Source organism: Trichosurus vulpecula, chromosome 8, assembly GCF_011100635.1.
Source record: "Trichosurus vulpecula isolate mTriVul1 chromosome 8, mTriVul1.pri, whole genome shotgun sequence".
Classification (NCBI taxonomy): Eukaryota; Metazoa; Chordata; class Mammalia; order Diprotodontia; family Phalangeridae; genus Trichosurus; species Trichosurus vulpecula.
The window spans coordinates 11,176,458-11,202,541 of record NC_050580.1 but is presented as its reverse complement, the minus strand read 5'-3'; the positions used below and the strand labels follow the sequence as shown (position 1 = coordinate 11,202,541).

Below are 26,084 nucleotides of genomic sequence, written 5' to 3'. Positions count from 1 at the left end.
GCAATAGTGGGATCTTCCTTGGGGGGTTAGGAGATAAAAGGGCCTTCAAGCATTGAGCTACTAATTAGGGACCTGATAGACCTGAACCACCTCCCAGAAGCTCATGGGGTTATTGTGGGAAGAAGTTTTGTAAGCCATGTGAGCTGTTAGTCACAGAATCAGAAATGGTAGAGCCCAGAAAGGACCTTAGAGGCCATCTCATGGGACAGTCCCTTTCTGAGCTGGTTTCTTCATTTGTAAAGTAAGATTGGTCTGCTGTGGAGGCAATCTTAAAAGTTCTTTCTGGCATTAGATCCCGTGAGCAGCTGGGGCAGTGAAATTGGGAAGTGGGGGGCCTGAACCAGCAAACCAAATATAGTCAGAGACTAATAAAGTTTTAGAGCCAGAGAGACTTGGAAGTCATTTTATTCAACCTCCTCAGTTTACAAGCTGTCATAGCCTCTGGGTAGTGGAGGAAAATCTTTCTGAAAGAACATTTTGGCTTTAGTACATAGAACTTTTTTTAATTGATTCCGTAAATAATTTACAATAAAAAAACGTGTATACTATAAAATAAGTACTTCCATAGTTCATTATAAAATAAGTATTTTGTTCTATCAGTATTTCAAAGCAAAAAGAACATTTCAAATAAAGTTTTTGGAAGATGTCTGGCACTAATGGGAAATTGGTATAGTTGGTGAGCTGAAGTAGTGAAATACTGTTCTTTTCACATGATGAGTGTGGTGATTATGGTAAATGACAAGGCAAACAGTCGTTAGCTCTAAGTCAGGTAACTTGGGGTGAGTCATTTAACCTTTTTGAAGTCCCGTTCTCCTCATCTGTAAAGTGGAGGTGGTGTTTTCATTCCCCACCTGGATCCTAGTGTGTTAACTTTGGAAGGCATCTTAGACGCATCTGATCCTCGTCTGGCTTCTTCACTTTACAGAGGAGAACGAGGCCCAGACTAGTGGGAATCAGAATGGGAATTCCAACCTGACTCCTTAGCAGTTCTCAGTTCTGCTGCACCCGCACAGTGTGCTTGGGAGAAAAGAACTCTACAAATGTGCCCTTAATAGCGTGCTTTGGACTGTCCTCCTCAGCTGTTAAGCACCATCATCAGGAATCATTGACCCTGGGGGGTGAGGGGTGAGGGGTGAGGGGGTGGTCGTGGGGGTTGTTTCCGATTCTCTTGAATATCTGTGAAAGCTTGTGGTCAGGCCTTGTATTTCTGCAGTGAGCCCTTAGTGCTTGTGCAGCTATTGGACAGAATTGACTTCCAAGGGGAAAGCGTGTGGTTTACACTACAGTGAGAGCAAGGTCCTCTGGGTAAAAACCTAAGCCTGCTCAAGACCTGCTGTTGATGAACTATTCTTTGTCTTGTGACATTCTTCATAGTTAGTGTTCATTGCCTGGGGAGTTTGGGACAGAGTAATTAAAAGGTTTAAGTTGTTTTTCTGATTGGACAACTTGAACTTTGAATCGACATTATTTGCTCTTTGACTACAAAAAATTAGAGACAATATGCAGTATTCTGAACTAATGGTGAATGGCAGTGGCTCAGAAATCCAAACAAGTAAATAATTGAAATTCCTTCCATGTTAGTGCTTGGAAGGTGTTTTGAATGTAATGGCAGTTTACAGTACTAAAACTTATACTACTCCAGATCCGATCATGAAACCAGTCTGAAAAACCTGTTCATTTGAACTGCCCTGTTCCCTGCTTCCTTTTGGGAATGGACTTATGCTAGGAAACCTTTCAGGCATGCAAAAGACCAGGTGGACGCTGGACATTTTGCTGGCTCATTCTTTCTCTGCAGGGAAATTATTTTAGTTTTTGTAGAGTCTTCCAACTTTTGTGAGGTGAGCAAAGTACATGCAGATGACCTACTAGGTATTCCAGAGTTGTCTAGAGTGGTAATGCTCTTTCACCAAATGTATAAAAAAAATGTTCTTGTCTTACGAAAGTCAAAACTTTCGTACAAGCATTGTGAAATTTTGAAGTTGATTTGCTGACATCTTGATTTTCTAAGCTAAGTAGGAAGAGGAAGTAGCATTGTTTAGGACTGTGAAAACCAGGGTGGTATGATGGAAAAGGGCCAGATTAGGAGTCAGAAGACTTGGGTTCGAATCCTGTCTTAGCTCCCTGTTTTGCCTTGGGCACCTTGCCCTCTCTGAGCTTCAGTTTCTTCCTCTGTCCCTGGAGTGGTTTGGCTAGAGAACTCTGAGGTCTCTTTTCTGATCTGAATTCTGTGGTCCTTTGGAATTTTTAACTTTTCTTGTGCCTTTGTCATTGGCAATGATTTTGTAATTATGATCTAAAAGCAGCGGATGTTGTGGTCAGAAGGATGGTCGTTGGTTTCTGCAAGCATATGTAGATAATGTGGTATTATTCTTGTTCTTTAGCAAGTAGTTTTCATTTTAATTGAATAGTTCAAATTAAAGATTTCCTAATGTGGTATCACTGCTTTCAATATCCAGTTACTTTGTAGGCTGGACCTCGGGCTACCCTGGTCAGTTTTGCAGAGAACATTTATAATGGACTTGCTTTGATTATTGTGTTTAACAAATTAAGATTCAGTACACAATGGCAGGGGACCAAGTTATGGTGTAAGTCACATTCCTATTTTGAGTCTACAGCGTTTTGTTTTTTTAATCACTTTTTAGGAAGGATTTTTACTAGGAGAAGTAAGACAAGAGGAGACGTTTAGCATCAGCGACTCACAAATCAGCAACACTGAATTTCTGCAAGTAATAGGTAAGTAAATTTAACTCTTACCTTATAAAAGTTGTTTTTGTACATCAAAACTTTGACTTATTTCTACCATCATATTATTTCGAAGAAAAACTCCATGAAAACAAGCTGTGGATGTTTCCCGTTTCCCTCTGTGCCCTCAATAATTCGTGCCTTAAGATTTCTGGGGACTAGAATGTACATCTGCCAATCCAGTGCCCTGATGTGTGGGACTGATATAGTAAAGTTAGAGCCTGCGGTTCTGGTCCGGATCCTGAAACCAGCACAGTGCACACAAGGCACAATTTGCCTCTCTGGACTTCTCTAATGTGAAGGCTGCCAAAGGGACCTCTGAAGTTGGTCAGACGTCTCCCCTCATTGATGATCCTGTCTCCTGTGTTACTTGGTGTTGGGCCTGTATAATCTGGACACCCTGGTTAGCTCTGCATTTCTGATAGTCTGAGTTATACGTGAATTAGACATTTATGCTATATGTATGTGTACACACACACACCCCCGGCTGTTTTTAAACAGTATCTATGATTGCATTTGTGATGATGAAGAAAGGGCATGGAGATCGGGAGTCAGGAGACTTGGGTTCCAGACTTGGTCACTCATTGTATGACCTTGTCCGAGACACTCCCCTATCTGGGCCTGTATAGCTGGGGTTTGGACTAAGTCATGGCTAAGGTGGCCTTCAGTTCTTTTAGTCTAATTTAAGTTATACATTTAATTATGATGATAATAGCTAGCATCCTTATGGTGCTTTAAAGTTTGCAAAGCACTTTACAAACATTATCTTATTTGATCCTCATGACAACCCTGGAAGGGAGGTGCTTTTATTATCCCCACTTTTACAGAAGAGGAAACTCTGGCATAGAGAGTGACTTGCACAGGGTCATTCAGCTAGTAAGTATCTGAGGCTGGATTTGCACTCAGGTCTTCCTGCCTGCAGGTCCCGCACTCTGTGTAACTGTGTCACCTCACTGCCTTTAATTAATATCAATACTAGGACTGTTTATTAATTGTGTATATGGCTTAGCCAGTGTTATGGGAGGAAATGTTATTTTGTGGCTGGAGCCCAGAAGCTCTGTGTCCACACCCTGCCTCTGGCCCATCCTGGCTTGGTGATCCTGGTTAGGGTGTTCAGCTGCTCGGGGCCCTGGGCAGCTCTCCCATTTGCACATGTGCTTTGGGAGAGGGAAAGTGCTATGCCTGTGACGTCGAAGGTCAGAGGATGTTCTAAGTCACACCTATTTCTGAGCAATCTCCTTGCAGGTCACTGTGTTGGATTAGGAGACAGAGAACCCTTGTTTAAGTCCCCACTGTGGCATGTTGTCAGGGTGCCATCCTTGCCCCGCCCTCCCTGTACTGGGATTCTGACCTGGGCCCCTCTTAACTCACCGGCAATGTGAGGGCTTTGGCCAGAGGGTCTTGAAGGTGCCTTCTGGCTCTGTCAGTCCATGAAGATGAGAACCGTAGGGTCAGGCACTCAGCAAAGGGCTCCTAGCTCACAGGCCCCATTCTTAGTCTTTTTGGTTTCTGAATTTAATTTTTTGTTCTGAACTTATCAGACACCAAAAAGCTCCCCTGAGCTACGAGCATTTCACTGTGTGAAATCAAACACAGAAAAAGGATCAGCTGTGACATAGTGCTGCTCTGGTTTGTTTTTAAAGCATGTAAGAGATCTACCAGGTCCCTTTCATGTGTCTCCTGCTTGCTTGTGCTTTCTTCTGAGCGTCCTCTGCGCACTCTAAAATATTTCAGAGGCCTGTCTCCTTTTTCTTTTGGGCATCATCAGTGAGAGGCCTTTGGCTCCCCCACTTCCCTCTCCATTCAAACAACAGAAAATCAGCCTTTGTAACAACTGCATATGATCAAGCAAAGCAGGGCCAGCCCAGTTGAGTGCTTTTTCCCAGGAAGTCTGTGTCCTCCTGCCCCTTCATTGTGAGGAAGCGGGTAACGTGCTTCCCTACAGGTCTTCTGTAGGCCTGCTTAGCCATCAGGGGACCACACAGCAGTTAGGATCTCCAAGTCTTTCCGAGTTGTTTTCCTTTCCAGTGTTGTTATCCATATCTAAATTATTCTCCTGGTTCTGCTCCTTTCCCTCTGCACCAATTCGTAGTGCCCAGGGCTCTCTGACATTGGCTCTTTGGTTGTTTCGTCCAGCCCCTAATCCGCTCATGTTCTGTTACTGCTTTACTTAGTTTACTTACTGAGAGTCTTTTCATGGCAATTTAGCAGTCAGTCTTAGGTCCAACCTTGAAGATTTCATATACACCTGCATGTGTGATCTCCAAATCTCTGTCTCTTCTCTGCCACTCTGTCTTTGTCGCTGTCTTCACTTGCTCATGTGCATGTGCACGCCCCCTCACATACATAAGATACATACACATATCTACATGTATAGACACACAAACACAGAGCCACTCCTGCTTCTCCAAGTGTTTAATTCTAGTCCCAGGTTCACTCACTTGTAAGTGAGACCTACCTCTCTGACAAAGAGGAGTAATAGCCCTTCCTTTCAGTTCTGTTTAGCCGGCACCAAACGATGTGATCCCTTAGACCTGGGAGGAGAAGCGGCAGAGTGTCAGAGGCACTGTGAACTGCATCAGATCCTCAATTGTCAACCTTCTCCTCTCAGAAAATGCCAAGAATTGTGGGAACCCTGTGGGCAGAGGTCAGGGCTCATGAGAGGCTTGGAAATGGATCCGCTCCAGCCTCAGGAGGGAGCATAAGAAAACCTTTAATCAGCCAGAATATTAAGTTTTAATAATGACTTTCATTATGGCTGCTCTTCATTTAGGTGGTTTCCAAATTAGCTCCTGCACCTCTAAGAGCCACCTTCTATACCCCACACTCGGAGAATCCCAGATGCAGCTGAGCGGGAGGCCTGGGCTCCAGTCTTGAGATCATTCTTTACCACTTGTGTGGTCTTGGTCCAGTCAGTTTATCTCATCTGTACTTGGAAAGACTTGGCCTAGCCCACTGCTAAGATTCCCTCTAGTTCTAAGGCTGAGATTTTTGTCTTTGGAACAACATTGTGTGGATTATGTCAAATGATGGGACTTTGTGTAAGCCCCTAAATGAGAGTTTGGCTTAATGTTCTACACAGGAAAAACCAAGTGGATGAAGACTGCCTCTTGTTGAGACTGGTAGAAAAAGCTTGTCCCTCAGCGTGTGTATTTTGGGCTGCTGCTGCAAATGGATGAGTTGAGCCCATAATTGAACGAGGGGAAGAAGCTATGTTGTCTTGGAGAAACTACAATATTTTGTTAATGATCCCAAGCTCTTCCTGAAACAAAGGCTTATCTTCTTAAGGCTGATAACCTTCTGATGTTCTAGAACTCTGAGTCATGAAAAACCTTAGTGTCTGAAGAATTGAAATTTAGGCTCATTCAAAGGGCAGTGGGGAGACCTATGGCCAGTAGGGGCAGGCTGCATCGCGTTACAAACCAGGAGTGGCATCAGAGAAGAAGATCTTCAAAGAGAAGACAGCGGGTCATAGAGACAGTAAGGGACAATGAATTGGTGGCCAGTCTACATATGCCATTAACACTTACTTAATGTCTGGAGACCTGGAGGAAGGCTGCCAGCACTTTGGGTGGACCCTCCCCACTCATTACTCCTCTTGGCAGTTTTGTGTCCTAGACAGGGGCCCACAGGATGGCCAGGAGGGGAGGGTTCTGATTCATATCAATGGGATGTCGGTGCTGTTGTTATCCTCGTTTTACAGATGTAGAAACTGAGGCTGAGATAGGTTAAGTTACTTGTCACACAGCTAGGAAGTATCGGAGGCAGGATTTGCACTCAGGTTCTCTGAGTTCCCAGCTCAGTGGTCTCTTGACTGTGCCATCTACTTATTCTGTGTACCCTTGATAGAGGCTGAGGAACAAGAAAACTTTTAGTTTGTAGTTTTATTAGAATAGGTTTTAAATAAATCAACATAATTTGCAATTTATTGATAACGACAAAATGAGCCCCAAATGGTAGGGTGTGCTCATTTCGAGAATGGTTCTGGGTGTGGGTTTCTAGAGGTTCTTAGTTTTTCTTGTGTAGTAGCATCCTCAAGTGCCCATGTACAAGGAGACTGTTGAGCTTCGAGGGCCCTGTCAAGATGAATAGGACAAGTCTGATCTCAAGAAATGTAGCACATGGGAGGACCTGAGGCTTATTCACAAATAAATCTAATACAACCTAAAAGTAGAAAACATGAAAGAGAGGTAGAAAAAGTGTTATGAGAGTTCAGGAGAGGGAGGGAGGATTTCTAGATGTGGGGAATCAGGGAAGGCTGAAGGAAGGGGAAGGTATTTCAGCTGGTAGAGCTCTGGAAGGGGCCAGAGGCTGGGAGGTGTGAGAGTGAGATGTGGTTAGGGAATGGTAGATGGTCCTTTTGGGGAGTGTATTAGATAAGGCTGGAACACTGAGTTAGACTCAGATGATGGAGGGCCACGATGGCTGAGCCAAGGAGGTTAGGATTGTGGGAGAAAACCGTTTGAGAGAAGGACAAAACTAAAGGGGGAGAATAATAAAATGTATGCCAGATGGAAGGGACTGAAGAGGATTTGGGAAGGTGAAGTCTGTGTCCTAGCAAGCCAGCAGATTTGAAGGAATGTTTGTGGACCCTCAGGAGCCTCCTCCTGAGCTGGTGGGGCCAGTGCAGACACGCAGGTCTGAGGTATAGAAGAGGCAGCAAAGGTGCCAGCCCTTCCTGCAGAATGACCAGAGAAGCTGGCCTCTGTCTGGCAGAGTGGTTGCGTCATTGACGTTCTCTGACTCCCCATAGCCTGGGCATCATACTATTCAGCTTTGTCACGTCTGGGAATGCTCCTCTGGGCTTAGTGGCCGTTCAGCATGGTTACAGAAAGCCTTGTAGCTGAGCCCTCCTGGTCTGAAGGAAAGGGACGGGGGAAGCCTCTGGTCAAATGGTCTGTAGTTCTCTGGATTTCTGGCACAGTTTTGAACCCATTTGTCAATCATAAAGAAACTAGTGGATCTAGTTGGTGACAAAAAGGTATTTCAGGTTCAGCATCAGCTTTGGGGTCTCCTGCCCTTGAAGACGGAAGGCGTGTTTCCGTTTTCTTGTTGAGCCCCAAATGTTGGGTGTACAACAGCAGGATCAAAGCACAAAATGGCCTAATTGACTTATTTTTCAAGTTATTTTTATGCAATTTAGGACCACATGCTGCATGAAAAGTTTGAATTGGGAATGATGTCTTGGGCTTGAAAAGAATGAGCTTTTTCTTCATTGATTTTCACAGCTGTAATACTGCAGCCCTGGCCAAAGATGACAAGAACTACAGTTTCTGGACTGATGACATTTTTACACATAGTCTTTTTGGGCAGTAAAGCTAGAGTGGAGGACCCCATCATTCTTGAGAACCTAGATTTGATTCTGGTTGAGCTAAAATGTAGTCTTGAACATGCAGGGCTTGGCTCTTTGCACAGTAAGTGATGAGTCACTCTGCTGTAGAATGTGTGAGATGGAATCGTGGTCAGTTTGGCCAGGATTTCTTATGCAGAAACACAGCGCTTGAGCCTGTTGACAAGGTGGAAGTCTGTTCACTTTGGGTAATCAAATTACTTCCTTTGAAGTCAGTCAAGATCTGTCTAGTAGACCACTGTTTCCATGGGGGCCCGAGTTGTCTCTGAGATGGTTAACATCCCACAAATAGGAGGGATCTGTTTTGTCCTTCATGACATCAGGCCCATCATTGGAGATAAACTCATGGAAGCCTATTTCCAAACTAAACATTTTCCCCATCATTTCTGTTTAGTCATAAATAGCAGAGCAGTTGAGGCACGTTCCTGCTTCAGTCCTCTTGAACATTTCGGTCTAATGAAGAATGCCATTGACCACTGGACTGCAACATTAGGGATGAGAAAGGACCTTAGACACCCTCTAGTGTTACAGTGTCTTCAAAATAAAGATGGGGAGAGTGAGGCCCAGAGAGGTCAGGTGACTTCTCCAAGGTGACCTAGGTACAGGTGGTAGAGCTGGAACTGAAACCCCCCTGGGAGTGCAGTGGGTGCAGTTCTGGGCCTGGAGGCCTCTGACACTAGTTGGGTGACCTTGGGCAAGTCCTTAACCCTGTTTGCCTCAATGTCCTCATCTGAAAAGGGATCATAACAGCACCTACCTCTAGGGTTGTTATGAGGATTAAATGAGACAGTGTTCATAAAGCACTTGGAGCATACAGTAGGTGCTGTGTAAAAGCTTATTCCTCTTCTGCCACCACCCCAGGCCATTTTTGCCATGATTGAATGTAGGCACAGAAATCCCTGGATGGTAGATGAAAGGCTAGTGACATTGTGTGCTCATCGAATGCAAAAAGGGGTACTTTAATACCTTAGTTACTTTTGCAATGAAAATATATTCTTGAGTTCAGGTAGGTAGGAGGTCGCCTGTCTTCATAAGTGACCAGAATGGGCGTTGAATGAACTTCAGGATCCTTCTTGTTGCCACTTCTTCCCCCAAGGCAGCTCAGAACCCCTATTTGCCTTGGCGGCAACCTTTGTTAGTGCTCAGGAAATAGAATAAGCACCTTTTAATTTCCTGAGAAATTTAAAAGGGACATGGGCTTCTCTCAAGCTGCCCTAGATAAAAATCTTTTGTGACTAACTGAAACGATTATATCTTTTTTTCTAATTCCAGAAATCCATAATCATGAGCCTTGTCCAAAGCTTTTTAGGTAAGTTGCCTTTCTTCTCTGTGTTATATAGCATGTAGCCCACATTTAAAACCAGTCTGATTAGAGCCTGGGTAGTTGAGGCCTATCTATGATTATGGAGTTCTAGGAGTTAGAGGTAGAAGGGTCCTTAGAAATCATCCTGTCCAAAGCCCTCCTTTTATGAATGAGGGAGGCCTAGGCAGCGACGTGGCCTGGCCCAGGTCTTGGGGTTTAGCAGACAAGTGTGGGCCTTCCACCAGCCTCCATCGTGTGGTCTGGAGGAACCGAGCCCTGCCTGTAGCTGGTGGCGTTCTAGATGACCCCTCAAGTCTCTCTGAGGTCACCAGTGTTATAGGTGATATTTCCTTGAGTCTCTGTTCAGAAGGAAGAGTTACTGGAGGTGGGAGAAGTTGTTTCAGTCAGTGGAAGATTAGTCATTAGAAAAGGGGCAGAGCTTTTATTCTGCCAGCACTATTGGACCATAAAGGAGAAAAAATTCATTTAGTGCCGAGTAGAAGTGAAACTTTACATAATTTTGTTTTTGTTAGAAATAGGATTTTATTTACCCACCCTTAAGGGAACATAACCCTTTTTTTGTCTTATCTATTACATATATTTCAGTTCCATATTATGGTCAGCTAAAGGAGAGACAGATGGGGAAAGAGAAGGGAGGACACCTAGAGACATTTGAAGGGAGAGAGAAGCAGATGGAGAAAATGAGAGAAACACCCAGAGGGAAGCGGGTGAGAGATGATAAGGCCCCTGCCTTTACCCACGAAGGTGCCCCTCACCACCATGCCAGCCCCACCTCTGCTCCAGGGCTCTTCTCTAACTAATAGCTAGGTATGGTAGTCCTTCTTCAGAGCCCTGGCATTGCCCCTTGACCGTCACAGTATCACCTTGGGCCTTGACCCAGTTCAGCCAAGCAGTTTGTTTTTATAAATTTATTTTTTATTTTTAGTTTACAACACTCATTTCCACAAGTTTTTGGGTTCCAAATTTTCTCTGCCCCCAACCCCCCAAGAAGGCATGTAATCCAATGTAGGCTCTACATATACCTTCGCATTGAACTTATTTATATAGTAGTCTAGTTGTGAAGAAGAATTATAACCAATGGAATGAGTCGTAAGAAAGGAGAAACGAAACCAAAAAAAGGGGGAGAAAAAGGAGAGTAAAAAGTTTGCCTCCATCTGCATTCAGACTCTGTAATTGTTTCTCTGGATGTGCATAGCTTTTTCCATCACAAGTCTTTTGGAGCTGCCTTTGAACCTTGCACTGATGAGAGGAGGCAAGTCTATCAAAGTTAGTCCTTACAGATACCGTGTGTCTGTAATCGTGTATAATGATCTCCTGGTTCTGCTCCCCTCACTCAGCATCCATTCGTATAAGTCATTCCAGGTTATGATGAAGTCCATCTGCTCCCCATTTCTTATAGCACAATAGTATTCCATCACATCCATATACCACAGTTTGTTTAGCCATTCCCCAATTGATGGGCATCCCCTTGATTTCCACTTTGCCACCACAAAAAGAACTGCTATAAATATTTTTATACATATGGGTCCCTTTCCCACTTATATGATCTCTTTGGGATACAGCCCTAGAAGTGGTATTGCTGGGTCAAAGGGTATGAACATTTTTATAGCCCTTTGGGCATAGTTCCAAATTGCTCTCCAGAATGGCTGGATCTGTTCACAACTTCACCAACAATGTAACAATGTTCCAATTTTCCCACATCCTCTCCAGCGTTTATCATTTTCCTGTTTTGTCATGTTAGCCAATCTGACAGGAGAGATGTGGTACCTAAGAGTTGTTTTGATTTTCAGCCAAGCAGTTTTGACCAGCTGTCTCCCCACTCCCACCCCAGGGGCCTGCAGAGGCCTCCAAGCTGGCCACCCTGGACCTTGACCTATGACTTCTAGCCTTGAGGTTTGACCTGATGACCAGGCTAACTTTGCACTCCCCACCTGTCCACATTGTCAGTGTGGCTTCTTCCCAGGCTCTCTGGGGCCCCTTTCATCCTCTGCTGGGGACACACCTGCAGAACACATGGGGACTTACCTAGACCCAGAGGTTTTGCTTGGCCCTTTGGCAGCAAGTTCTTTACCCCTCATCGTAAGATCACAGAAATTTAGAACTGAAAAGACCCTAGAGATTGTTTAGTTCAGTAAATGGGCTTTTTGTTTTATAGATGAAGCCCAGGAAGGCAAGTGACTGGCCTAAGGTCATACAGGCACCAAGTGGGGGAGGAGAGCTCCCTGTGGGATATTTCAGAAGTTAAGGCCTCTCCCTGCTGTCCCCAGAACACAAGGCTCTTGGGATGTTTCTCTCCCAGCATCCATGACATTTCTTGCTGTTCCTGGGAGCTTCCCTCCGGTGTGTGCATTGGCAGCTCCTGAACAAGCATGTTCTGTGTGGAGCTGCCCATTGTCCTTGTACCGGCCGACCCTTCCTCCCCCTGAGGAGCCCCCAAGAGCTGGCAGGAGGGCGGGCCTGGAGAGCCCCACTACTTTAACCTGAGCTGAGCTGAGTAGCTGGGCTGCTGTTACACACTCTGGGCTTTTGTAAAGCAAGCAGCAGATACATAGTGATTTATAACAGTCTATTTTGTAACGGAACTTTTGTGTAAATGTGACAGATGCGTGAGATGTAGCAATTTCCATGTAAGAGTTCTTTGAGATAAAACATATCCTCCATTATTAGAACATTTCAAATAATTTGTATCTAAGATAACACATGAAGGAGAGAGTTGGGATCATGGAGATAGCGAAAGCTGTGTCTTGGAACTCAGTGCAGCAGGCCTTTACTGATGGTCTCCCATGGGCCAGTTCAGTAGGCATTTGTTAGGTGCCATCCCTGGGCCTGGCCCTCAAGAAAGTGCCAGCCTGGCGGGAAACCACAAGTCCACAGGCAGAATACCTCTGGAGTAATGGGGAAGGGGAGGCCAACTTGTGATTTATCAGTAGGAGAGCTTTCTGGCGAGGAGCTGCCCTCTGCCCAGCAGCCCAGCCCATGCTCATCAGGTCTCTAACAATGGAGATCCATCCATTTTTACTGACAGTCAGACTGCAGCCAGCCCATCTAGATGTGCTGGTGATGATGAGCACAGATACAAAGGGTTTTCCGTTGGTCACTTTTAGTAACTGAGTATTAGCCTTCGTTCCATTCTTCATCTGTTGTCCCTCGGGGTATCACCACCCCTACCACTGAGAATGTGATAGAAGGACTCTCCAAACCGCTTTCTTCTCAGCATGCCAGACAGGTGTGGATGCTTTGACCACATAAAGCAGAGTGTTTACTCAGCCATTTACCAGAGTCTAGTCAACACGAATCCTTTCCCATTTAGCTCTCTGCTGTCCTTTTGATGTTTTTTTTTCCTTTCACCCCATACCAATTAAGTAGGTTTCAATTCAACAGCCATTTATTAAGCACTTAATATGGGCAGGCAATGGGCTTCACTTTTCATAGGTGGAAAATGAAATTGTCCCTACCTTACTTCAAGCGTCACCAACCAAAAAGAGCTCAAGGTGGGGAGGACTGGGCAGCTCCTGGAGGGGGCTTGGTGAGGTCGCACTCCCGGGCTCACTTGCCTTTCGATTTGAACATCTTTGGAATTTGAATTTCGCGTTTAAATTTTGGGGCATTAGCTATCATATGAGAAGCAAATTGTAAGCTCTGTCTCACTTTTTTTTTCTTGACTTAAGCTTTTATGATTATGCTGGAAAAGTTAATGAAGAGAGTTTGGACAGGATGCTTAAAGATCGAAGAAAGGTAAGTTTTCTTCCTTGTGCTCTTGTTGTCTCAGGGCATTGAATTAAACCTCGAGGTTCCTTTTGTCCCTCAACCAGCCGCCTTCTTGTTGTAGACGTCGTCCACGGCATCCCAAGCTACAGCGAGAAAGCAGCTGACTCCATTTGGTGTGTTTCTCTTAAGAGTTTAAAAAGTGAATTGTAATAATAGAGTCTAACGCTCCACTGAAGTGGGTCACCGGGAGTGACTGACAGTTATTCTGTTCATCTCCATAATCTCTTACAGTAGGCTTTATTTAGCAGTCTCACTTATAATGTGCTCTTAAGCAAAAACTGGCTTAGAATAATAAATCTTAATTTTGGGGAAATAAACTGGTTGTAAAGTGACCATGCCAAAGATTATGGGAACGTGTGAGAAGGGAACATGAGATGGAGCAGCTACAGGGCACCATAGTGCAGAGAGTCCCAGGCCTGGAGTCAGGAAGACTCATCTGTGTGAGTTCAAATCTGGCCTTAGACACTTACTAGCTGTGTGACCCTGGACAAGTCACATAACCCTGTTTGCTTCAGTTGCCTCATCAGTAGAATGTCTCATTTGAACTTCACAACCACCCTAGGGGGGAGGTGTTAGCATTCCCATTACCTACGAGAAAACCAGCAGACAAAGGATAAGTGCCTTGCCCAGGGTCACAGTGCTAGCAGGTAGCTGAGGCAGGATTCCAGCTCAAGTCTGGTTTCCTCTCCAGCGTGCCCCCTATTTTCCACAATAGTTCCCTCGTGGTCACTCAAGCAGGAGAGCTGGGATTTGAACCAGCTCCAGTGTACTTTCTGCTCCATCCGCATTTCCCAGGTGGATCAAAGCTAAGTTTTTATGTATGTGATGAGAGACCAGCCCTGTCTTCTGTGTTGTGTGTCACTGTGGGGGCACAGAGATATCTTTTTGTCAGACCTGGGGTGTTGTGGGAAAGAATAAGAAAAGGAAAAGGAAGAAATGGATGAGAGAGGGGAACATTGGAAAGAAATGAAGGATACTGTGCTTTGCAAATTATTCTCAATAGTTGAGTATGAAGGCACTCCCTTTGTAAGACAAATGTGGTAATAATACCTAAGCAATGGGGGGCTTATCAGAGAATGAGAATTGGAGATCAATTTCACTAACAATTATTCGTGCAAAAATGTTTAAATCCTAACAAAAGGATTATACCAATAGGTAACAAAATTATTCACTATAAGTTAGATTTATGTCAGAGATGGTTCAACATTAGGAAGACAATATAATCACCTTAAGACAAAAAACACCAAGACCACATGTTAAAAAATGCCTTTGACAAAATATAGCATACATTTATGCTAAAAATCTGTAAGCATAGGAAGACCATTTTTTAACATGAGAAAAAGTATACATCTAAAACCATCTTGCATCACTTGTCATAAAGAAACACCAGAAACTCTTCCAATAAATACAGGAGTAAAGCAACATTAACATTTTTCTAGAAATGTTAGCAGTAAAAATATGACAAGAGAAAATAAAAGCATAAACAACCTCAAAAAAGAGGTGAAATGATTCCCTGTTTGCAGATAGCATGATTGTTTGCTCAGAAGGTCCCATAAAAACAGCACACTAATTGAGATAATTGGTAGCTTTAGTTAAGACAAAGGATAAAAAAATCAGTCTGTTAAAAAAAAATTTCTGTAGGGCTGTAACAAAAACCAAGAGGAACTGATAAATCCCATTCAAAATAACTTTGAAATAAAATATTTGGGAGACGTTCCACTAAGACACTTAAGATTTGTATAGATACTGTTACAAAACAATCTTTACTGAAATGAAGGAGCATTTAAACAACTTAAGCCACTGCTTTTGGTTGAACTGCCACAATATAAGAAGAATCACCATATGGCTAAGAAATGGAACTCAAGGGGGTGCCCATCGATTGGGGAATGGCTAAACAAGCTGTGGTACATGAATATAATGGAATATTACTGTGCTATAAGAAAGGATGAGCAGGATGATTTCAGAAAAACCTGCAAAGACTCACATGAACTGATGCATAGTGAAGTGAACAGAACCAGGAGAACATTGTACACAGTAACAGCAATATTGTTCGATGAAGAACTGTGAATGACTTAGCTCTTCTCAGCAATACAGTGATCCAAGACAATCCCAAAGGACTGAGGATGAAGCAGACTATCCGCCTCCAGAGAAAGAACTGATAGTGTTTGAATACAGAATGAAGAATGCAATTTTTCATTTTCTTTCATTTTTTTCTTTTATTAGAGTCTTCTTATACAAAATGATTAATATGGAAATGTTATGTGTAATTGCACATATATGACCTATATCTGATTGCTCACCATCTCAGGGAAGGAGGGAGGGAGGAATAGAATTTGGAATGCAAAACTCTAAATAAAAATGTTAAAATAAATAAATGGCCCAGAAATCAGAAGGCAGGGAGAGGTGATCCTACCTTAGCCAGCTATATGTAGTCTTTTCCTTATAGCCCCCTCCTAAAACAGCAGCTTCCTCACATTCTTTTTGATTTTTGCAGGCATTTTACAAAATAAAAAAATTTTTTTTTGTATTTATAAGAGACATTATGATAAGTAGAACAAAACAGTGATCCTGAAAAAAAAGAATCACCATGCTGTCTAAAATGACTTAGACTAGAAATTTAGTACTATACGTTAAGTTCCCTCATAGTTAGGGATTGGGACTAGACCTGTGATTGCAATGTTATAAGGAATTCCCTGGTGAGGAAGCTCCCAGTGTGAGGTGGTTTTTTTTTTTTTTTTTTGGCAACTGATGGTCTTCACTGCCCAGAGCACAGAGGTTGAGTGTTTTCCCAGGCAGAACTTGAACACAGGTCTTCTTGCTCATGAGGCTGATTCTCTTAGAATGGTCACTGACCATATCCACCCAGCTCTAACTTCTCTCCTAAGCTGCAGTCTCTTATCACCAACTGTTTCCTGGATGTTTCAAACAGGACGTTCCACAGGCATCTCAAATTCAACATCTGAAACAGAACTCATTGTCTCTCCCCAAACCTTCCTCTCTTTTGCACTTCCTGCTTGCTGTTGAAGGGACCATTATCCTCCCAAGTCACCTAGGCTCCAAACTTTAGTGTCACCCTCAGTTCCTCCCCCATTTCCAGTGCATTGCCAAGTCTTCTTGTCTCTACTATCCTGATATCTTTCCTGTGTAGCCCTCATGCCCCTCATGTAACCACTCCCCTGGTACAGGCCCTTATCACCTCATAGCCACACTTTTTTTTTTCCCTCAATTTTTTTCAATAGTCATGTTGTGAAAGAAGACACAAGCCCAAAGGGGGAAAAAACACCGTGGAAAAAAATGCAGAAAATGGAAAGTAGTATGTTTTGATTTGCATTCAGACTTCTCCAGTTCTTTCTCTGGAGGTCACTAGCATTTTTTCATCATGAGTCCTTTGGTATTGTCTTGGATCATTGTATAGCTGAGAATAATTAAATCATTCACAGTTGTTCATCATACAATATTGCTGTCACTATGTACAATGTTCATCTGATTCTGCTTACTTCACTTTGCATCAGTTTCTGTAAGGCTTTCCAGATTTTTCTGAAATCTGCCTGCTCATCATTTCTTATAGCAGAGTCATATTCCATTATAATCATATACTACAACTTATTCAGCTGTTCCCCAGTTCATGGGCATGCCCTCAATTTCCAATTCTTTGCTGCTACAAAAAGAGCTGCTATAAATATTTTTGTGCAAATAGGTAATTTCTTTTTTCTTACACAGTTTTATAGCACTTTGGGCATGGTTCCAAATTGCTCTCCAGAAGGGTTGGATCAGTTCACAATTCCATCAAAAGTGCATTAGTGTTTCAATTTTTCTAAATCCCCTCAACATTTATTATTTTCCTTTTCTGTCATATTAGCCATTCTGATAGATGTGAGGCGATATCTCAGAGTTGTTTTAATTTGCATTTCTCTAATCATTAGTGATTTTTTTTCATATGACTATAGATAGCTTTGATTTCTTCATCTAAAACTGCCTGTTCGTATTCTCTGACCATTTATCAATTGGGGAATAATTTGTTTTCTTATTAATTTGACCCTATATATTTAAGAAATAAGACCTTTATCAGAGACATTTGCTGTAAAAATTTTTTTCCACCTTTCTGCTTTCCTTCTAACCTGGGTTGCATTGGTTTTATTTGTGCAAAAACTTTTTAATTTAATATATAGTCATAATTGTCTATTTTGCATCCAGTAATGCTCCTTGATTTATATATTAGACTTCGAGCAAAACACAATTGTTATTGAAGGAACCACCACCAGGAAGTGTGTCAAGAATTGGATGAATCTCATATAGCCAGTCACTGTGCTTGGACCTGTAGATAGATGCAGATAAAAAGGGTGCAGTCTTGACCTTAGGGGACTGATATTCCATTGAGGGGTATAGATAGCTTCCTCACAGAAAGGTAAGTACAAGCCGATTCAAGAGACTTTGGGGGGAAGTTCTGCTTTATGTGGGGATCAGGAAAGGTCTGATGAAGAAGCTGGCCTTTGAGATATACTTTGGAGGAAGCTAAGGATTCAAAAAGGTGGTGATGAGGAAGAAGAGTATTCCCAGAGGGCCAAGGGAGAGTGGGGGTAGGGCACCCAAACGGGGGCAGTAGAAGGTGGATGCTCAATAGAGGGAGCAGCAGACAGGCTAATTGGGCTGCAGTGTAGATGGCATGAGAGAGTGCAATGTGTAATAAGCCTGGAAATGTAGACTAGCTGGATTGTGAAGGATGTTCCATGCTCCAGAGAGTCTGCATTTTATTTTAGAGGCAGCAGGTGACATGGTGAGGCCTGGGCTCAGGATTATCAATTTGGCAGCTACCTGAAAGATGGATTGGGGAGCGGAGAGACTGGTATGTCAGGGAGGCCAATTATTGTGCTGTTAGAGTCGGACAAATACAGACTTTCTGCCATCGATTTGTCATCGATCTCATTTAAGGGTAGGCCCAACAAGGGGATTTCTGCATCCAGTGGTTCTAAGTAACTTGTCTCCCATAATTCCAATTTCCCTTCACTCTGGCAACATTGACTGTTTTTGGTTTTGGTTTTTATCTTTGCCAGTTTAATGGGTGTGAAGGTTGATAGCTCAGAATTGTTTTCATTTGCATTTCTTTTAGTGATTTGGAACATTCTTTTTGCATATTTGAGAACAGATTACACTTGTTTGAGAATTGTCCATAGCCTATATGCCCTTATCTGTTGGGAAATGTCTTTTAGTCTTATTAATATGTATAAATTCCCTGTGTATTTTGGATATCAGACTTAAGCAGTTTTCCTATCTTCTTCTCACTGTATTTTTTTTCTGTACAGAAATTTTTAAAAAATTATATAGTGGGAATTGTCTGCTTTATTTTTTGAATTTTTCTCTTTCCTTTGGTTATAAATTCTTCCTCCTTGGTACCTTCTTCAGTTCTACTCTAATTGTTTAAAAATGCTTTGCCTTTTTATAACTCATCCAGATATTTTGGAGCTTATTATGATAAGTTATGAGATTGTGATAGCACCCCTCCACTCTCCATGATAGTAATATTAGTTGGACCTTTGAGAAAATAGACAAAAAAGCCACTGCGGATTCAGTAACACATTTAAATGAATATTATAGTACTCACAATAGCATCTACATGTTTTGAAACATAGTTATATAACTTCAGACATACTCAGGCTACTGTAGATTACCGGATCCCTTAGTAGTCCTTCTGAGGCCCCCCAAGGCTGTGAACCTTTGCAGCAGGCCACCTTTGCTCACAAACTGTGTCTGTCTGAGTCATTTTGTTATTGCCGGCTTTGTAGAAAGTGTAAGCTGCCTGCCTCAGGTAGGCTACGGGGCTAGGAAGTTGCCATGTGACTTCATTAGCTGTGAAAGTTTGCCTGGGGATTTTCGTAAGAAGTGAGGTTTCAGGAAAACCCATGCATTGTGTTCCACACACTCTGTACAAGAAACATACGTTAAAATGTATTTTTCAGTTTTACTGTCCTTAACTTTTTTTCGCAATTTTTTGTTTCTTCCCATCAATAGGTGATAAGTCTAAAAGGCTTAAATTTTAAATGGCACAAAAGTGAGTCAGTTTGATGCCTTGACCTTCTTTAGTTAATCTGCTTGATGTTATTATCCTGTTACAGTTCAAATCAGCAAACTTCAGACCTGAAAAAAACAGGTAGAAAATAGGAAATCAAAGTTTATATGTTTCAATTCCATTTTCTTCAGTTTTCGTGGGTATTTCTTTAAGGCTTGTATATTCTTTCTGCTGCCTCATGATATGAAGGAGCAATGAAAATAGATGATGGCCTGTCATAAGGCTAGCTATAGCAAGAGAAAATCTTTTAGGGAAATATTGGCATTGTTTTGGCTATTTCTAATTGAATGATTTGTACATTTCACCCAATAATAATTCCGTATTGAAGAAACAAAGATGATGTGGCTTCAGAATCAGTTGGTTTATGTTACCGATATTAAATGTAGCCCATGCAGTATCATTAGTTTCAACCTAACTCATTGTTAACCTTAGGTTTCTAATCCTCTGTATGATTATATGAGTTTAGCTGTGCATTTTAAGAGGAGATTAAGAGTTTAAAACTACCAAATGTGATTTTAAAACATGCAGTTTTAAAAATGTGTTTCTATACAAAAAACATTTATACAAAAAAATCTTCGAAGACATTCACCATCCAAAATCCAATGTCTGCCATACCTCTGATTCAGACTGGTCTAATTAAAGCTGCCTCCAGGAAGGTTTTCTAAGTTTGCTAGTTTCCATCATTCGGTGACCTTGTAGTTAGAGATGACAGGTGCTCGACAATCTTCTTTTTCTCTTTTCTCCATACTTTATTTTCCCTTTGTGTGTTTCTGTTGCAGAATGTCATCGGGTGGTACCGCTTTAGGAGGAACAGTCCACAGCAGATGTCCTACAGAGAGCAGATCCTCCACAAACAGCTGACACACATTCTGGGGGCACCCGACCTCGTCTTCCTCCTCGTCAGCTTCATCTCCACTGCAAATAATTCCACTCATGCTTTAGAATACGTACTTTTTAGGCCAAACCGAAGGTAAAGAAGGAAGATTTTCCCCCCAGTAATTGTGCCTCCTGCTGATGTCCATTGTGAGAATATGTGCTATTGTGTATTTTAGAGCATAATTCAAGAAAAGCTTTGATTATTTTAGAGGCTCTAATATGTAGGTAGGTTGATATTGTTCCTCTGACAGTTATTAAAATTTGAATGATAGAGATAAAGCCATTAAATATTTTTTTTTACTGTCAAGTTCAGATTTAAAAAAAAATTTCTAAAAACAGGTAGAAATGAGGTCTTTTGTATTACCGTTAGTAAGGATACATCTCATTGCTGTGGTTGTCTCTTGTAATAGTCTGATAAACAATGGAAAGGGTGGATTTAGGAAACAGTATTCTAAAATGTATCCACCTACTGAATAATGAGCGTTTTAACTGATTAACTTGTGAAAGCAAAACTACTTTTAACATTTTAAGGATCTCTGATTTCATTGTTATTGATATTTCTTCCTGGACCGAAATACCAGTTTGTGTTACTATCTCCTCTACCTCCCTCACAATTTAGCAGACCTTTTTAAGAGTTACTGTGGCCACCCTGGTAATGAATCTGTCCAAATTTAACTCAGGTGGTTTTTGAATGACACACAGTCCATAGTGGGGCCATATGCCAAGCTCTTCCAGCTTGCTAGAGGACCTAGTAGAGATTGGGCTCTGCTGGAGTAGCCCTAGAGGATCCAGGATCACTTCCACGCATGTCTCAGGGGAGGAAGAATCGAATCTTATTTTTGCCCTCACTAAATATGATGAGGCAGTCTTGCAAATAAGCCAAACAATCATAAGATTTCCCCGTCCTCAGGAAATCTACACATGATAAAATAAATCTACATTGGCCAGTGAAATGATCATGTTGAAATGAGATAATATATGGAAAGTACTTGGTAAACTTTATTGTAGTCTATAAACAACAGTTGCTATTGTCAAATAAGCATTTGTAAGAGTGTATCAGCTAGATGAAGCCTTCACTGGATATTGTGTATTAAGCATTGTTCTAGTTGCTGTGGGGTTACAGAGGAAATATATCGATCTTGCCCACAAGGAGCTTACAGTTAATGTCTGCTTAACTGACCTTGACTTACTTTAATCAGTTGTGATCTCATTAGCCTAGGTACTTTTTCCAGTGATGCAAATTGCATCCCTTTCTAACTTCTTTCACCCTGTGCATCACTTTTGTCCTTGTCCGTGTCTTCCAAGTAAGGTACCCCAAGTAGGCTGGGAAGATCTTTGTGTCTGTTGACAAAATGTGGTTATGTCTGTCGATTCTCCCTTGCTTCTGTTACTATGACTGGCCCTTATTTTCTGGTCATACCTCTCTCTGATGATTGCTTTGGCTCAGTTCTTTCTTGGTAATAGGATCCAGGACACTTGTGCCTACAGTGCCCCCTCTCCACTGCCCGTTGGGTGACCCACAACTCTAATTTTGGGGTGACTTGTGTTCCTTTACTCCCAGCTAAAGAGAATCACTGGAAAAATACTGGTGTTAAAAAGTTAGGCCTTTATTTCAGGGTGATTTAAAACCCTGCATAATTTCTCAAAGACAGTCCAGCCTTCTCAGGCCCTCCAGTTCTGGGCCCATTTCATTGTTTATGAGATAGTAGATATTGATATAGATACATGACCCACCTCTGTGGGTTATCTCTCCAACTGTATATCAAGTTGGGCAATAGACATTCTTCATCCACTTGGTTTTTCCTATGTGAATAGTTAGGCCATACTTTTTTGAATAATTGTAGGTCTCATTGTGGGGGTTAGGGTTAGGGTTGGGGAGTCATACAATGTGCTGGGGCTTTATGCGTTCATATCAGTGTTACCAGCAAATAGGAGCATCTCCAGGACCTACCTACCGGGAATATTGCTCTTTCATTTGGATTTTGCCCTGGTTATCTCCTCGTAACAGTGGTAAACATCTTTGGCAAGCATATGTTGCCTCAATATTAATAATTAGAGGGTCATTGAATAATCTCTGTTGTTAACTCTTTCAAAGAATCTTTTATGTTGGATTTAATGTCAAAGGACCTGGATTTGAATCCTGACTGCCACTTTCTGCTTGTGTGATCCTTAATCTCTTTGGTCCTCAGTTTGTTCATCTGTAAAATAAGATTGACCGGAGGTCCATTAAGGTCCCTTTGTGATCTAAACCTGTGGCCCAGTGATTCTGGAGTGTTGGCCCAAGCACAGGAGGCACCTCATTGGTAGAGAACCTTTAAAGGCAAAGAGGCTCCATTTAGGACTGGAAGACACTTTGAAACCAGAATGGACTGGCTGCCTTGAGAGGGAGGTTAGGCAGGGTGATCGTGTAACAGATACCTTGTTGGACTGGACGGTTCTAGGCCCCTTCTGTCCCCATGATTCAGTGGTTGTGTCATGGTGATGCTTGGCTCTCCCAAGTCACCTACCTTTTTTACAGTCAACAAATAGGAAGCCTAGTAGAATCTTGTATTCTCTTTACCTTCCAGACCATTGTGGGACTGTAAAGATGTGGTCTGCTGTGGATCTCGGAAGGCACCCTGTCTTCCTCCATCTGTAGCTTCACAAAGGCCACCTCTGATACGTGTGTGCATTATTCTCCTAAGCATTCAGCAGAGATGGGAATCTTAGGCTCATGTGTTGGCAGTTAGGGATAGCTTCTTGGTTCCCTTTTTTTGTCCATTTTTTTTTTCTAAGCTTTTGGTTCTTGGGAATCAGTCCTTCATCTCAGTGCCCTGGAAGTTTTGTTTCCACCACCTGACCTCCCCATCTTTAGTGTTTATTTATTTTTTATTTTTATTTTTTTATTGTTTATTTATTTATTTAGGGCTGTTTGTTGTTCCCCATGAAACACACAGGACTATGATATTAAAATCCTGAAGTGATGCTCCCACCATCATCAGTAGGGAAATTAGTTGATTATAGAAATAGGGACTGATCTTTCCCATTTTTGGGGTCCATTTGTTGTCTTTCCTTGTTCACCCTTAAATGTCCTTGACATGATCCAGCTTTGTCAGTTCTTTTGCCAAGATTTCTGCAAACTTTATTCTTCCTCTTCTCCTTTTCACTCTGATGAACCCATGCTGTTCAGAATACCCAACGTAACATTAGATACATGCACCTGTGGCCTGAGCTGTTGTCTTTGGCTGAGTATTTCTTGCCTGTCATGGTTTATGCTTGGTTTCTGTATTTTACAGTTCATTTACATCATCTTAGCAAATAAAGGTAGTCTGTGTCAATGTCTTTTTTATCCATTTCCCATGTGGAAGTACCAGTAGCTCTTTAAATGTGTCCGGTTAGGGTTGCCTTATTTATATTCTTTCATCTCACTTTAATTTTTGCAGTTTGGTATTGATTTTAGTCTTTGCTCTGACAATCAGCTGTCCAGCTGTGAGCAGAAAACTAGGAAAACTAGTTTGGAAGTGACTCAGTGGTATTCAGCTATTTCCTGTTTGTTAATACGTAGTCATTTTATTTTGGGGTGTTTACCAAGTCCAGTATCATCCAGTGCTTTTCTTAAAGAAGACATTCTTGATCCTTAGGTGCAAGGCTCCTGTGTTATCTATTGGCCTCTCTCATTTCTTACTCCTGAACCATGTTTTCCAAAATATTTTTTTGCCGTCTTACTCTATGCCCAATGTGGATCTAATTTGAAGGGTCTTTCTGAGTTCTTCATAAAATTTCCTTGCCTCCTAATCCTCTGCAACAGATGTTGGTTCATAGGTTGTCATTTTTTGTAGTGATCATTTTGCTTATATGGATTTTGAATACTGAGTACCCAGTGAAATGTCTGTCTAGTTTCCTTGTGATATACAATAAACCAAATTTGTCCCCCCTCACTTCTTTGTCCAAGGAGAACCTACAATCCATCCTTCTACTTAGCTGCAACTTTCACTAATCTTAAAAAATCTGTATTGATTTTACTAACTTACTTTTTGACATGACAGTCACTTTCCAATTCTAACTACATAATACCTTCCCTTAAAAACAGTTAAAACAAAACCATCTTATGTAGTGATGGCAATGAACAGAACATGTGATATTTGGAACTACTAGTTTTTTTTTAATGAACTTATTTATTTTTTTCTGAACTTGAATACTAAATAAAATGGGCATTTCCATATATGAAGTAGAACAAAGAGGATCATATATGAAACTGCAAATCTCTATTATGTATAACTTGTTTTTCTTTTTAAGTATATAATAAATTCAACCTATAGCTTTCAAAGCTTCCTGCTTGTTTGTGTTTCTTTCTGGCCTGCCTTCTCTTCTCTTTTCTGTATTTTTTTAAAAAGATACCTTGGTGGTCCTTCCTTCCTTCCTTCTTTTCTCCCTTCCTCTTTCCTTCCTTCTTTCCTCCCTTCCTCTTTCCTTCCTTCTTTCCTCCCTCCCTCCCTCCTTCCTTCCTTCTTTCTTTCCTCCCTCCCTCCCTTCCTCCCTTTGTCCTTCATTCCCTCCCTTCCTCCTCTCTTCTTCCCTTCTTCCCTCTTTTTGCTGCCCTTTCCCTCTCTGCCTTTGCTCTCCTACTCAGTCTTCCCTGCCCTCATTGGAAAAGCCCTTCTTACAAATATGCACAGTCAAGCCAGAGACACCCACATTGGCTCTGAGCATTCTTGAGTCCCTCCCCTCTCCGTCAGGAGATGAGGGGATGGACAGCACGCACCCCCTCAGCCATCTGGAGCCGTGGCTCCTGAATTCAGAGTTTCTTAAAGGAGAGGACGTGTCGGTCATCCTCAGTCATCCAGAAGCATCACTTGTTTGCCTGGTCCCGCCACCTTTATGTTATCGTTGTCATTATTAATATAGTTCTCCTGCTACTGCTTTCTTCATTTTGCATCAGTTTGTACACATCTGTCTGTGTTCCTCTGCATTCTTCACAAGTCATCATTTCTTAAGATGTGATAATATTATATTTGTATACTACAGTATGTTTAGCCATTCCTTAGTCAATGAGCACATACATTCTTTACAGCTTTTTTTTTTGTTGCCAAAAATATTGCTATGAATATTCTGGTGTAGATGGGACCTTTCTGTAATTGATCTCCTTGGGTATAAACTCGCTTATGATGTCACTAGGTCAAAGGTCAATGAATTCATGTCACTTAATTTCAGGTTTTTCTCTAGTTTCATTTATAGCAAAAATGTCAGGATAGATGAGATTCAGTTCTTTGAGTCGTGTGTGTACCCAGGTCAGTGGGCACAGAGCTTGTGTTTAAAGGACCAAGAACAAAACGAAGTTTTTAGAACAAATGTTCTTGCCCTAGGGTTCATAAACTTGTGTTATGAATATTTTGATAACTATTTCAATAGAATTGGTTTCCTTTCTCATCCTTGGTATTTTATTTTATGCATTTAAAAACATGGCTGTGAGAAGGGTTCTGAGATGCAAAGTTCACCTATGTTTTAAGTGGTCTCAAAACAGTATCACTTGGGTGCCATTTGCCTTCTTCTCCAGTACTCTGCCGCTGGGGGATTACTCAGAATTAAAGCTGCTCTGTCCCTTTACCACAGGACCGGCTTCTTGTTGAGGATCATCTCTTGGAAGGCAGGGGTCATATGTTGCAGAGATCAGACTTTGAAAACTTTGCAGCATGGTAGAACTTCCTAGAACTTCCTCTGGCATGGCCTTCGAGAACCCAGGGTCAGGTCACGAGGAGGCATTGGAGTAGGATTTTTTAGAAGATTGCTCTAATTCTTAGAGCCTAAGAGAAAGAAAAACTGCCTTAGAAGTATGAAGCTAATTGGTGGATGAGTAAGCCCTCTTCTTAGGTCTGCCTGCGAGGTTTCTCACATAGCCCAAGAATAAAACTCGGGTTGTAAAAACTCAAGCTCAGAGAAAAAGCCAAGCCTTTCATAAATCACCTTTCTAAAATTTCCCTGCA

The 26,084-nt window shown here is 41.9% G+C and overlaps 1 protein-coding gene across 1 annotated transcript in view; it reads left to right on the top strand.

The window, feature by feature from the left end:
• The window catches only part of ABRAXAS2 (abraxas 2, BRISC complex subunit), a 39,334-nt gene that overhangs the window by 1,443 nt on the left and 11,807 nt on the right, over nt 1-26,084 (top strand). The window contains exons 2-5 of the mRNA XM_036736892.1: nt 2,643-2,733; nt 9,365-9,401; nt 13,085-13,151; nt 20,028-20,218. Coding sequence (XP_036592787.1) covers nt 2,643-2,733; nt 9,365-9,401; nt 13,085-13,151; nt 20,028-20,218 — 386 coding nt within the window. The remainder of the gene's footprint in view (nt 1-2,642; nt 2,734-9,364; nt 9,402-13,084; nt 13,152-20,027; nt 20,219-26,084) is intronic.